We start from the raw sequence: 13,554 nt of genomic DNA, 5'->3' as shown, positions 1-13,554 counted from the left end.
TCGCTAGATGAACCACACGCTAAATAGAGTTAACTTCCGCTCATATGTTAAGATTGCTGGTAGCCATTCTAGCCTCTTATTAAATTTCTGTATATTAAATCGACTCAATATATTGAGTAAAATATTATGTGGGCCGTTGATAATGCATTGCATTATTTTTGTGAAACCCAAACAGAGCAATAGTGTCATGAAAAACATCGTTTGATTGTGTGTACATATCTAAAATATAACAAAATATATTTATAACATAAATAAATCAATTTAGTTCAATTTAATCGCTAATTTAGAACTGATGCTAATAATTGTGCGATATATAGATAGACAAATAGACATATAGATAGATAGATAGATAGATAGATAGATAGATAGATAGATAGATAGATAGATAGATAGATAGATAGATAGATAGATAGATAGATAGATAGATTTGATTAATGATATTTCGATTTGTTTTGTATTTTAATACATATATATATATATATATATATATATATATATATATATATATATATATATATATATATATATATATATATATATATATATATATATATATATATATATATATTTATTTTATTTTTTTTTAAGAAAGAAAAAAGTTCATTTTCAAGCATGGACTCTTATAACCTGGCCCTAGCCAGATGAATTTCGCTCCGCCTAGCTTCTAGCTAGCTTCTAGCTAGCTAGGCGGAGCGAAATTCATCTGGCTAGGGCCAGGTTAGGACTCTTATGGCTAAAAATTTAAAGCGTCCCTTAAAATTTGCGCAAAAGAGCCTAACATGCGGGTTGCCAGGTTGCATTCTAAACCACGTTGTTAAACAAAATTATATATTTTGACAAAACCGTACAGATTATTTCATTTGAAATTGTAATTTTATTTAATATTGCAGTCTCTCTGCAAGAACAACATGACTAAGTATTCGTACAAAAGAACCCTGGTTAATTATTTTTGCGTTTAAATCAATGGTCTATATGTGGCACAAATACAGAACCAGTATGAAGAACAGGTGTGTATTTCTTTCTTGTGCAAAAACAAAATTTCCAGTACAAATTGTGTATTTTTGTCTTTTGCTGACACAAAAAAAAATATTACAAGGTTTAACCATTGTGGTTTTAACCAGGTTTTAACCCATGGCGATTATTTTATACGACCAACCTGGCAACCCACGGCGCGGACACCAGACCAGTTCCCTGTTGGTGTGACGTGGGGTGGTACAATGAAGAGACGATGGCTGCCTGCATCAGAGTAATATGGATGAGATTGACCGTCTTGACAGCCGCTATTCATGATGGTTCTGCTCTCCTAAACTCTTTCTTTGCCAAAACACACTAATCTCCCTGTTCGTGCCATCTGCACAGATCAAGTGTTGTATTTGCATCAGACTGCTAGCCCCGTGCTATGGTTCTACCTATATCAACTCTCTTTAATTGACCTGACGGGTGAGTAACTAGATGGATCTGCACCATTTTATAATTAATTTACCCATACAAGACCTGTGAATGTAAACTAAAGCGAAGTAACCTCGTTAGGCAACATAGTTGTTCAGTTAGCTGGCTATAGCTAACATTAGCAATTGCTATTGCAGTTCACTTGATTCCTTGATTGTTGCTGGTTAAGGTCAATATGCCAAAATCGGTGAAACAAAATTGTATGATATAATGCATGGATCATATTAGTTTTTAAACCTCAGAACAGAATATTTGCAAATCCTGCAAATAACATGTGTCCAAGGACTTGGACATGGATTCTTTCAGTACCATCATATAATCCATATGTCTGGATTGCTAATGTTGTTTGTGTTCTTTTTTTTATTTTTAAACGTGATATGTTTCTACTTTGAAATGATGAATTAATACATCACCCTTTCCCTCTGTGCTCTCTTTTTCTCTTCAGATATCACTCATAACATGGCCATTACACAGTTTCGACTTTTTAAAATATGCACCTGCTTGGCATATATCCTTTCATTCTTGAAAAGACTGATTTGCAGGTGGGTATAAATTTCGGTAACACTTTATTTTATGGTGTCCTTGTTACATTTAGTTACTATAGTAATTACTATAGATTGTGCAAAATTACATGCAACTAACCCTAAACCGTACCCTAATCCTATAGAAATTATTACTCACTACTTAAATATATAATTAATTACACTGTAACACGGACACCTTAAAAAAAGTGTATCCTTAATTTATTTCGTTGAATTGTTTGCAGATTTATCTTGTAGATTGTCAATCTGAAGCCTTAGGGCATCTATATGAGCGAGCATCTAGAGTGTGTCTCTTACCACAGCATCACTTCTGTAATGAGTTTCCTCTGCTACACTGTGTTTTGACTGTTGTCTTTTGTTAATGTAGGACTGGAAGGTCACGCAAACTGAGTGGGGATCAGATCACCCTCCCGACCACAGTTGATTATTCTTCACCAAAGCAGGTCAGAGAAAAAATAGGTTGTAAAAAACGTAATTTACAGTATGGCAAAGCGACATTAAATTGATCAATCGTGACAGTGAAGACTTTTACATTGTTACAAAAAAACTTTCTATCCATCAAGTTACTTTTACTGTTTTTACTCGAATAGATGCCATGGTGAGCATACTTTTTCCAAAAACATAAAAAAAAATATGCTTGTTTATTTTTAGAGCTGCAAAATTTATCGTTAAAAGATTGCGATCTCGATTCAAACACCCATGTAATATTCCTAAATGACAGCGATCACAGCGGAACATTAAAATCTGCATTCTGAGCCAGAGAGAGGAGTTGTCAATGTAAAATTATGAAACAGCTTCATAAACAGTCTTTTCAACCACACAGTATCATTATTTCTGTGTTACAGCAATTCATATTATCACACAAGTAGACAAGATAAAAGTTTATAGTTCGGATATAAACAATAGCTAGGTTTACATGGACACCTTTTGGTTCAATCGAAAAGAAATCAATCCGATTGATGAATCCGAACACGGTGTTTACATGAACAATAAATAAAGTAATCGGGTTGATTTGCGCGTTTATATGTCACAAGAAGATTCAAATCGGAATTGATTTTTTGTCATGCACACACTGCACGAATATACTCGCTGTTCGCGCATAACTATTCTCCTATATTGGTTATTTATTTGTTTTAAACAGCAGACTTAATATTTATCCTTCTCTGGTCATGATTTGGAGACGATGAGCATATGAGAATTTTAGAATGACGGGACACTCATTTAGATGACACTTTATTCAACAGGAAAAACAGCTCGTTCCACACGTCATTACGCTGAGCCGTCAATCCGATTATAAGGGTCCATGTAAACGCAGCTAATGATGTCTACGGTAGCGATCAAAATAGAGTAAATCACCTTTTGAAAGTGACTTGACACTTCAAAGAAACATTGTATCATTACATTGTTACTAGAGGTCGACCGATATGGTTTTTTTCAGGCCGATGCCGATCTTTTGAAATCCGGGTCGGCCGATTAATGCTGCCGATTTATTTTGGCCGATATGTGCTTGTTTTTAACCTCTATTTGAAAGATCAAATGTAACAGAAATAATAATTACTTAACATAGACAAAATTTCTCAAAAACATTTATTGAACACTTGAACAATGAACAATCTGCACTTGTACACTTAAATTAAAAATGTATAATGTCAGTGCATTGCAAGTAATACAAGGCTAAAAACATTTCTATCCTCTTCCCAAAAACTGTCCTGAAACATGGGCTGTATTTTTGGTTTGTTTGTTTTGTTTGTTGACGGACAAAGCCAAATGAACATAACCTAATTATCACAAAAAGGGGAAAAAAAACCTTTTAATTATTTAATATTTTTTTATATATAAGGTTTATTATATTTTATTTAATTTAACTTATAACAATAACGTATTTCACTAGTAAATTGCTGTTGAACGACAAAAACAACCACCAGATGGGAAAATGATATTTTACAAAAACTTTAAATTCCCACAACGCACCGTCCGTCTGTTGTTCTTCAGACAACGGCATCCCGCTGTTGGACCTTTTAGTCTACAGTGAAATACAGTCACACTTTACACTGTTTGGCCAGCATTTTAACCATGTTTAATCCAGCTACTAACTAACAGTATGATCCGTTTTCTGAGCATCCAAGAGAAGCACTGGCATAACAGTAGCACCGAACTGAAGCACAGAAATCCGTGTTGATATTCGGTGCGGTAGATAGCTACCCGCTAGCAAAGCAAAGCCAGTCTGTCACTAGCCTATAGTGCGTTGGTCTCTTTTTTTATTACGTTACTTATTTCTCTGCATTGAGTGACAACCCTCTCAAATATAAGCCACGCAAACAGAACAAATAAAAGTCTCAGATTCACTCTGTAATTGCAAAATTATTGCTTACTTATTGTGACATGATCGCAACTCTTCTACTGTGATAATGCAACTTCAACTACGATCCAAAGTAGCCGAATGTCATGTCGCTTATTCAGGTTTTTTCTCGAAGTTGGCAGTAACATATCAAAAGTTTTTAATTAAATATATAGGAGTTATAAGAATTGAATCCTTATCGTTTTCTCCAAAGCACTTAGTTAGCTCCTGCCTTAGGCACTGTATGAGGTCTGCTCACTCGGCTGGAAAATGACTCAAGCGGCAGCGCGCGTCAAACACGTGTTCCACGACAACACTAGGCTGCCCACAGATGCGCCTGCCTAATAATGGGCTTGATATAGGCTACTTCGATATTGGCCGATGCGAAAAATCGGCCGATTAATCGTCCGACCGATTAATCGGTCGACCTCTAATTGTTACACCAGTATGTGGAGACAAGTGACTGTTAAAAAATGTATTGGCATTGATACATTCATTTAAGAGATTCATTCAAAAACGCTGATTCATACAACAATGAAACAAGTGAAGTGTTTATGAGTGAGTCATTGAATCACTCATTCAACCCAATTAAAAAAGACTGTAGGAATTAACTTTTTCTCAGAACCTCTCGTAAATTACAGGTTATTTTGTTTAGTTGTCTATTCAGAACCGTGGGAGTGAGAGTTGTGATCTCTATTTTAAACTATTTTAAACAAAAAAATTGTGATTCTTTATTTATCCAGAATCGTGCAGCTCTAATATATTTATATTACACGTACTTGTGCAGTATTTTATGTTAGTTTATTTCGTTTATGTTTATTTTATTTTGTAGTATAAATAGTGTGAGTAGTGTGTTCACGCTGAAATTCCAAGTAGAAAAAGTGCGCTTTAAATACCTGCATTATCCACTTAATTAACTGAAAAAATAAGTGTGTAATGATGGCAACTTCATGTACTCAACTGTCGCAGCTTTAATTACTTAGCGATGGGGGAGGGGCTATCAGACTCTGATGTTGAATGACAAAATAACCTTATAAAATTCATACACTACATGCTTGAGTCAGTGCATAAGTACATAGTGTGTAAGTGTATAATAATCAAATGGGCAGTGATGATGTGAAGTCACATACTTGACTGACTTACTTGCATTTTTTTTATTTCTACTGATTATTTGTCAGCATACATTTAAAAAAATGAATTCAATAAAACTGTAAAGATGACTGTTTACTAGTATTGACTTCTGCTTGATTAAAGGAGGCAATTTTTAAGTTAATCTCGATCGTTACACCTTTGTGAGTACTCTCTATAGAAAAAAAAACGAACCGGATCGGTGCTTGCAACACGGAGCTGTTCCCGCAAATGCCCAGAGCTCCCACTCAGCTAAAACGGCAGTTATGGGGGCATAAACAAAAAGAGTGTCTTTGTACCTCTTAACAGACACAAAATGCAATTAAAATGTCTGTCCAACATGAACAGGGGCCTTACATGTGAACAAGATGCGTTTAGCAACTTAGCCATTGTTTAAATTCACCTAAATAGTGTTTTAGACGGCAAGCTGTAGTCTCGCGGTGAAGTCCCGTGGGAACTCCGTTGTAGCCGGAAAAGGTAAACAGTGTCCAGGTGGGAGGACTTTGTTTAAATAAAAAAAAAACGGAGTTCTCCTTTAAATAAGTGAATATTTGGGAGCAGTTGTGGCCGAATGGTTAGAGAGTCTGACTGGTAACCAGTTGTGGGTTCGATTCTCAATACCGGCAGGAAATGACTGAGCAAGACACCTAACCCCCAATCACTCCCCGGACACCACAGCAAAATGTCTGCCCACTGCTCTTGTTGTTGTGTGTCCATGGTTTTCAGTGTGTCTGTTCACTACTCACTACTCCTAATGTGTGTGCACTTGGATGGGTTAAATGCAGAGGACAAATTCCAAGTATGGGTTACCATTCTTGGCCTTCACATGTCACTTAACTTAATTTGTTTGTTGTATGATTAAAATAGCCGGAGATTGAGGAGTGGAGCTCATGGGATGAGGAAGCTCCCACGAGTATCAAAATTGAAGGTGGTAACGGGATAGTTCCACCTCCACAGAATGAAGCTGAAGAGGAAGAGCCGGACTATTTCAAAGACATGACTCCCACTATCAGGAAAACACAAAAAGTAGGTTCAATATTTGGGCCTGCTTCATTTCCTGCTACATCTGTTGCCATTCCATGGTCATACGTTTTCTTTTCTGTCCTAGGAAATGTCTTTCTCTTGCTTTCCCTCTAAAACAATAAGGATCAACATACATTTGTTTTTTTATTAGTTAGGGCAAGTGGAAATCAAAACCTGTTGAAATAAAGATACTTTTATAGTTTAATGGAAGAAATTCAAGAAAATCTTGTGACTAACAGTGATGAAAAGCAGGGCAAATGTTGTAGCCCTGGTGCAGTGGTAGTGCTGACCTTCTCAATCACATTTATTTTTGTGTAATACATTATATACACTACCGTTCGAAATATTTAAAAAATAAAATAAAATACTTTTATAGTATTACAGAAGATTTCAATTTCAAATAAATGCGGTTCTTTTGAACTTTCTATTCATCATGGATTCCAGAGGAATGTGTCATGGTTTCCACAAAAACAGCACAACTGTTTTCAACATTGATAATAATAAGAAATGTTTCTTGAGCACCAAAACGGCATATTAGAATGATTTCTGAAGGATCATGTGACACCGAAGACTGGAGAAATGATGCTACAAATTAAACGTTGCCATCACAGGAATAAATTACATTTTTGATTTCCATTACACGAGAGTAGATGTTAAAACTTCATGCTGATTTAAAGTAGTATTACTTTAATTAATTAATACAGTTATTAATAATTAAAGTAGAAAACAGTTATTTTTCTGTAATAATCAGATAAATGCCGCCTTAGTGAACACACAATATTTCTTTCAAAAAAATCTTACACACCCCAAAATTTGTCTATACTGTATTATTCTGTATTATTGATAATGCAGTATATATACATTTTTGTGCTCTTTTTCCAGATTGTCTTGAAGAAAAGGGAACCTCTGAATTTCTCTATGCCAGACAGCTCCTCGGGTTTCTCCAGCCGACTAGCCGCCACTCAGGACATGTCCTTCATCCAGCCCTCTGTGAGTAATACAAAGTAACAATGTTAATCACACGGCTATTGTGAGACCAGTTAACACTCTAAATGAGCATAAAGAGAGAATTTATGGAGAATAATTCTTTATCTGACTGCAACCAACTCCATCAACGCACATCACATTTTATTTGTTGGACCAAATTGTACAACATTCACAAACACTGTCTGTGGGCTGCAGGCAGAGCTGGGGGACATGGACACCTGGCAGGGGAACACCAATGCCTGGGAGGATGAGGCAGAGGCATCCTGGGATGCAGAAGAAGTGCTAAGGTAAGGTACATTACCAGCAGACAATGAGGTGTTCCCCAATTTTATATACAGGGGTTGGACAATGAAACTGAAACACCTGGTTTTAGACCCCAGTCATTTATTAGTATGGTGTAGGGCCTTCTTTTGGAGCCTATATAGCATCAATTTGGAATGACATATATAAGTCCTGCACAGTGGCCAGAGGGATTTTGAGCCATTCCTCTTCCAGAACAGAGGCCAGGTCAATACTTGATGCTGGTGGAGGAAAACGTTTTCTGACTCCTCCAAAACAGTGGTGGCTCAAAAATATTTAGATCTGGTGACTGTGCAGGCCATGGGAGATGTTCAACTTCACTTTCATGGTCATCAAACCATTCTGTCACAAGTCTTGCTGTGTGTATTGGTGAATTGTCATGCTGATACATGGCACCTCTTTCAGGGTACAATGTTTGAATCAATGTTTAACCTCCTAAGTAACAGGTTAACTACCTTTTCTTATAACAAAAATAACTGAACATTTAAATACAATAAAACGATACACTAAAAAATATATATGAAATAAATTAAAGTGCAAAAGAACTAAAAAGAACAATTGGTAACAATTAGGTCCCATTAGTTAACGTTAGTTAATGTATTAAACATTAACTAACTGAGCAATAGCTACATTTGTTACAGAAATTATTATTCTTTGTTAATGTTAGTTAATAAAAATACAACTGTTCATTTTTGGTTCATGTTAGCTCAAGTCCATTAAATAATATTAACAGATACAACTTTTACATTTGAATTATTAGGAAATGTTGAAATTAGCGTGAACTAAGATTAAATAATGCTTTAGAAGTGTTGTTCATCGTTAGTTCATGTTAAAGCAACACTAAGTAAGATTTTTTTACCTTAAAATAATATTTCCAAAATCGTTTCAGTGGTTTATTAAGTCGTACCGGTGAAAGGCACTTATGCCTCCGCTTTGCGGTCCTATATCTGCTATAACCACGCTATGTAAGATTGCCAGATCGGGTCGCGTTTCTGTAGTTCTAATGAGACATAAGAAAACTACAAATTTGACTTGCTTTACGTCAAGCGTTACAATAGTCATTATTTTGTTTTTCTTCGTTTCTGATGTCGCAATACATCATACTTTCATGAAATCATGCAACATACTCTACCTCGTCTGTGGACATCGTTCATTCCAAAGCCGGCGCTGGATAAACAGCGAGCGTGCGTGCGACAGTAGGCTGCGGTAGGCTAAATTATTTACGACAGCGGTAACGGACAATTCCGCTTCCAACCTGCAGGCCGACCGCAGAGGAAAAGTTACTTGGTGTTGCTTTAACTAGTGAATAAACAATGAGAAGCAGAATATTTTCAATCAATATCTAGGGCATGTTTTAGTCAAGGGTTAAAATGTAAAATAATGTTTAAGTTTGAAAATAAACTGCTATTAAGTCTTTAACTATTACATATTTAAGTATTTGGTGCTGTGCTAACACCATTGTGAATACAAAAATCTGAATGGCTGTTTAAAACATTTAAATATTGTTCAGAGCAGTGGCTTTGTTTACGGCTGCTTTCTGCTGATCCTTAAAGGGATACTCCACTTTTTTTTGGAAATAGGCTTATTTTACAACTTCGCCAGAGTTAAACTGTTGAGTTTTACCGTTTTTGAATCCATTCAGCCGATCTCCGCTTCTGGCGGTACCACTTTTAGCATAGCTTAGCATACATCATTGAAGTGGACAAGACCATTAGCATTTCTCAAAAAAAAATGACCAAAGAGAAACTTTACTGCCGTACCATGAGTGCAGCAGGCGTAATGATATGACGCAGCGCCTGAAAATAGTCCCCAGCTCGGTAACTTCCAACGTGACCGGGACTAAGTGCCTGCGCCTGCTGCACTCATGGTACGGCAGTAAAGTTTCTTGATTACTACGCAGGAATGAGAGTATAGTTCCTAGCCATATCAGCCTAGAAAATCGCAACTTTACATTTTTCGTCGGTCTTAGTGCACGATGTAACTACAGAAGAGTCAAGTTTTAAATAGGAAAAATATCGAAACACTTTGGTCTTTTTTTTTTTGAGAAATGCTAATGGTCTTGTCCACTTCAATGATGTATGCTAAGCTATGCTAAAAGTGGTACCGCCAGAACCGGAGATCGGCTGAATGGATTCAAAAACGGTAAAACTCAACAGTTTACCTCTGGGGGAGTTGTAAAATGAGCCTATTTCCAAAAAAAGTGGAGTATCCCTTTAAGCGCCATCTGCTGTCCGAGAGTGAACGTGCGTTTTCATTCAGCGCGTCTCCTTCACTCGTTCCGCCATTTTGCTCATGCGTGTTGGGGTTTTATTACTGTATATTGCACATGTCTAGTCAGAAGTTTCAGTTCTTTAGAAATCAGCTGAGCAGATTATGTGTGTGCCTGGCAATTACACATAATTCACTCTGAGGGAGAATCTGGTGGCTTTCTGCTTGTTTTTGTCCACTAGGTGTCATTGTACAAGCACAGATGAATTCAATCTGCACTGCATTGTGCCAGTCCTTGATTAAGCGTTACTTTGATAAATCATGTATCACATCATATTTGAAAGGTCATGATTGTTGAGAGTTTTTTCCCCTTAATTTCACTGAAATGAACATGTCAGTTAACAATGTTCTGTCTCTGTCTATCCTGAACTCAGGCAGCAGAAGTTGGCTGAGAGAGAGAGACGGTCCATGGAGCAACAGAGGAAGAAAATTGAGAAAGAGGCACAGAGAATGATGAAAAAAGAGCAGAAGATCGCTGTCAAACTTTCATAACATTAATACAGCGCACTGGACACTCAAAACAACAGCCAAACAACTGTTCATATTGCATTTGACCTTGTTTTATCCTGCCCTCTACACTGCTGTCTTCAACACTTTGGGATATTTTTTTTAGTCCATCAGCCGTCTTGGGAGATTTTTTTTTTTGTGTGTGTACATGTCCCTTTGTGGTTTTTTGTTGTTGTTGTTGTTGCATTGGACAGAAATCAGCACAAAAAACCCTTTCCTTTCAGTTATGACTGTTCTTATTGTGCGCTCGATGAAAGAAAAAAATAGTTTCTTTTCTGTCAGTATTTATAACACTTGAACGATTTTTTCCCAGAATAATTTTAGATAAGGAATTCCGTTCTTTTTGGGGTTTTTTTACATTTTGCTGCTGTTTTTTATTTAATGCTTTTTTTTTTTTATGCTTTTTTTCCCACCTGTTTTTCTTCATCAAAGTCTTGTAACTGCTTTAAACACTGGACCTCACCAGAAATCGGTGATCTCAGTATTTAAAAAAAAAAAAAAAAAAAATCAACAATTTTATGCAACCTTGAGTTTCTGCTCTCCACATTCTATTTAGCTGGCTATCTAATCTTTACCAGTCAGTTTACCTGATTATCGTGCTCTTAATTGTGAATAATCCTTCAAGACCTTATATTTCGATCTTGATTTTTATAAAGACAAAAAAATGATTTGGGTAATCTGTGTATAGAGTTAATAATTGTCAGTGAGAATGGAGAGCAAAAATGTACAGTATGTACTAAGACTCGATGAGAGCGCTTTTAAGAGGATGTGGGTTGGTCGTCATGGAAACGCTGAAATTTTTAAATATCCAAATTGGCAACCAAACCATCTTTTATCTTAAGTAAGACACTGTTACTGAGAAGAGCATTAGCTGAGATAAACATTCACAGATAAACATTTTAAGGGAATTTCACCATGGGAACAACTTTGTGTCTTTAACTATTAAAGAATTTCCCATCTCTTAAAAATATATAAATTGATCATGTTTTTTGACACAATGATGATGATGGTGAGCTGAAATTAACCTCTGCATTCTATGATTATTAAGGAACGTGAAGCCATGAGAGCCACAGGTACAGATAAACAATGAAAAACTGAATAAAATCAAAAAAAATTTTTATCATTTATGCTTCCCCCTCATGCTTGCTCATGCCTTTTTAAGTTGTTTTTACAATTTTGCACTGTCCAGCCTTAGCTTTAATAAACATTTGGATGTCTGTTCAGTGGTTTAATGGTATTCGAAGGGTTTCCGAATCTTCTCTCATTTCTTCATAAAAAACAACAACGACGAAACATTCTCATTGTGCTGTGGTAAAGATGATGTCTTGGTTTTTTTTACATAATCAGTAATAGAAGACTTTATTTGGTCTGTTTGTACGCAGACTGTTAAACTGTAAACAGCATCATGAAGCTGTCATCATTTATGATATTCAAGGTCAGACGCATTGTCCGGATGGGTGGAATATTCCAGCTCTGAGAAAGTGATGTCATAATCCCATCTGCCTCAGCAACGCCCCCGGTCGACCAATCCTCCCACAGCCTGACCCACTTACACGGAGAGAGGAAAATAAACTATGACTGAATTATACATTACATGCTGTCTTCTGCAGCCATGCGCATCTTCATCACATTTGTCTTGGGTTTCCCACGACTTTGTCTTTGTAATCAAGACTTCTGGATCATGCTCATTAAATAAAATGTATATAAACACTGTTTGAAGATTTTATGCTCTAAAAATGCATTGAGAGAGAGTGTAAAACGCCACAACAAAAGCTTATTAACACTGTTATCTTTTTCAATACATGCATTGGATTTCCTCATTTCTTAGTCACATATCCAAAATCTATAATAAGCTAAGAGTACATAACAGCAAGCATTTGCTCAGTCTTGACACTTCATGCATGTGGGGCTTCATGTTATGCAACAGTCAAGTCCCATCTGGTAACAGGTTTACTGTGTGTTCTTCAGGCAGCCCTTCCACATCTCAGCTTCTGAATGTAGAAGTGCTTAGGTTCCTATACTCCATACATTTTATATTATACATATTACACACAATGTATACACTGTAAAACCCAACAAGTTATGCTAACTCATTTCATTTGAGGAAACCGATTGCCTCAATTCATTTAAGTTTAGTATAAACAATAGGTATGAGTACTCTGAACTTATTTTATTCGAGTTCACTAAAACAATAATTTTTCTTAAAACACAAACTTCACACTGCATTTAATACTGTATATAGCGGAAACTTCACTTTGAGTAAAAACAGTGTACATATTCTACATTTGTATTATATTTGTGTGTGTCCTTGTATTCTCTAGATTATGGGGACCAAATGTCACCACAAGTTTAGTAATACCAGTAAATTTTGACCTTGTTGTGGGGACATTGTTTTTGTCTTCCCTTTATATCCCCAAAACAGCATGTAAATCATTAAGAATTATCTTTTTTGAAAATGTAAAAATGCAGAAAGTTTTCTGTGATGGGTAGGTTTAGGGTTAAGAGGATATAATATACAGTTTGTACAGTGTTTGTTGTGTTTTTCTATCCAGTTGGGGACTTACCTGAATGCACACAGACTCATGTGGACTAAATTGAGGTATTCCCCCATGAGGAAACAAGGTTATAAATCATACAGAATGAGGTTTTTTTTTTTAAATGTTAAAATCTTTTCTGTGATGGGTAGGATTAGGGGTAGGGTTAGTGTAAGGGGATAGAATATACAGTTTGTACAGTATAAAAATGATTACGTCTATAGAGAGTCCCCTCAAAGATAGTGAACCAGACGTGTGTGTGTGTGTGTTTGGGTCTTGGGCAGGTCTGTCGCTGCCTACAGGATTTATCTTAAAACAAATGACAGTTTATAACCTCTTTATGGTTGTTTCGTCAAGTGAGGGCACTTTATGTCAATTTTCTTTTTATTATTTTATAATTATTATTTTACGTTTTGTTATATAAAGGTCATAGTACAAATTCAAAGTAGCTTTATTGGCATGAATGTGTACAATAGCA

General features: G+C 36.0%; 1 protein-coding gene across 1 annotated transcript; it reads left to right on the top strand.

Annotated features, from left to right (window-relative positions):
- The first annotated feature begins 1,182 nt into the window (after window positions 1-1,182).
- ebag9 (estrogen receptor binding site associated antigen 9) lies at window positions 1,183-10,682 on the top strand. Its single transcript, XM_056256856.1, has 7 exons — window positions 1,183-1,440; window positions 1,895-1,991; window positions 2,359-2,434; window positions 6,325-6,483; window positions 7,363-7,470; window positions 7,663-7,754; window positions 10,410-10,682. The coding sequence occupies exons 2-7, from the start codon at window positions 1,909-1,911 to the stop codon at window positions 10,525-10,527; spliced, it is 636 nt and encodes a 211-aa protein (XP_056112831.1). The 5' UTR covers window positions 1,183-1,440; window positions 1,895-1,908; the 3' UTR covers window positions 10,528-10,682.
- The last annotated feature ends 2,872 nt before the right edge of the window (window positions 10,683-13,554 follow it).

The sequence above is a fragment of the Rhinichthys klamathensis genome, unplaced genomic scaffold (genome assembly GCF_029890125.1).
Source record: "Rhinichthys klamathensis goyatoka isolate OS25496 unplaced genomic scaffold, OSU_Roscu_1.1 h1tg000006l_1, whole genome shotgun sequence".
NCBI lineage: Eukaryota > Metazoa > Chordata > Actinopteri > Cypriniformes > Leuciscidae > Rhinichthys > Rhinichthys klamathensis.
This window is presented reverse-complemented; position numbering and strand designations above follow the sequence as displayed.

What these genes read in the sequence shown, in the direction of transcription:
- ebag9 (XM_056256856.1), top strand. Translation starts at nt 1,909, where the DNA reads ATGGCCATTACACAGTTTCGACTTTTTAAAATATGCACCTGCTTGGCA. An exon ending in TTGAAAAGACTGATTTGCAG is followed by an intron (nt 1,992 to 2,358) that starts GTGGGTATAAAT and finishes TTGTTAATGTAG; the next exon opens with GACTGGAAGGTCACGCAAAC. An exon ending in ATTATTCTTCACCAAAGCAG is followed by an intron (nt 2,435 to 6,324) that starts GTCAGAGAAAAA and finishes TGATTAAAATAG; the next exon opens with CCGGAGATTGAGGAGTGGAG.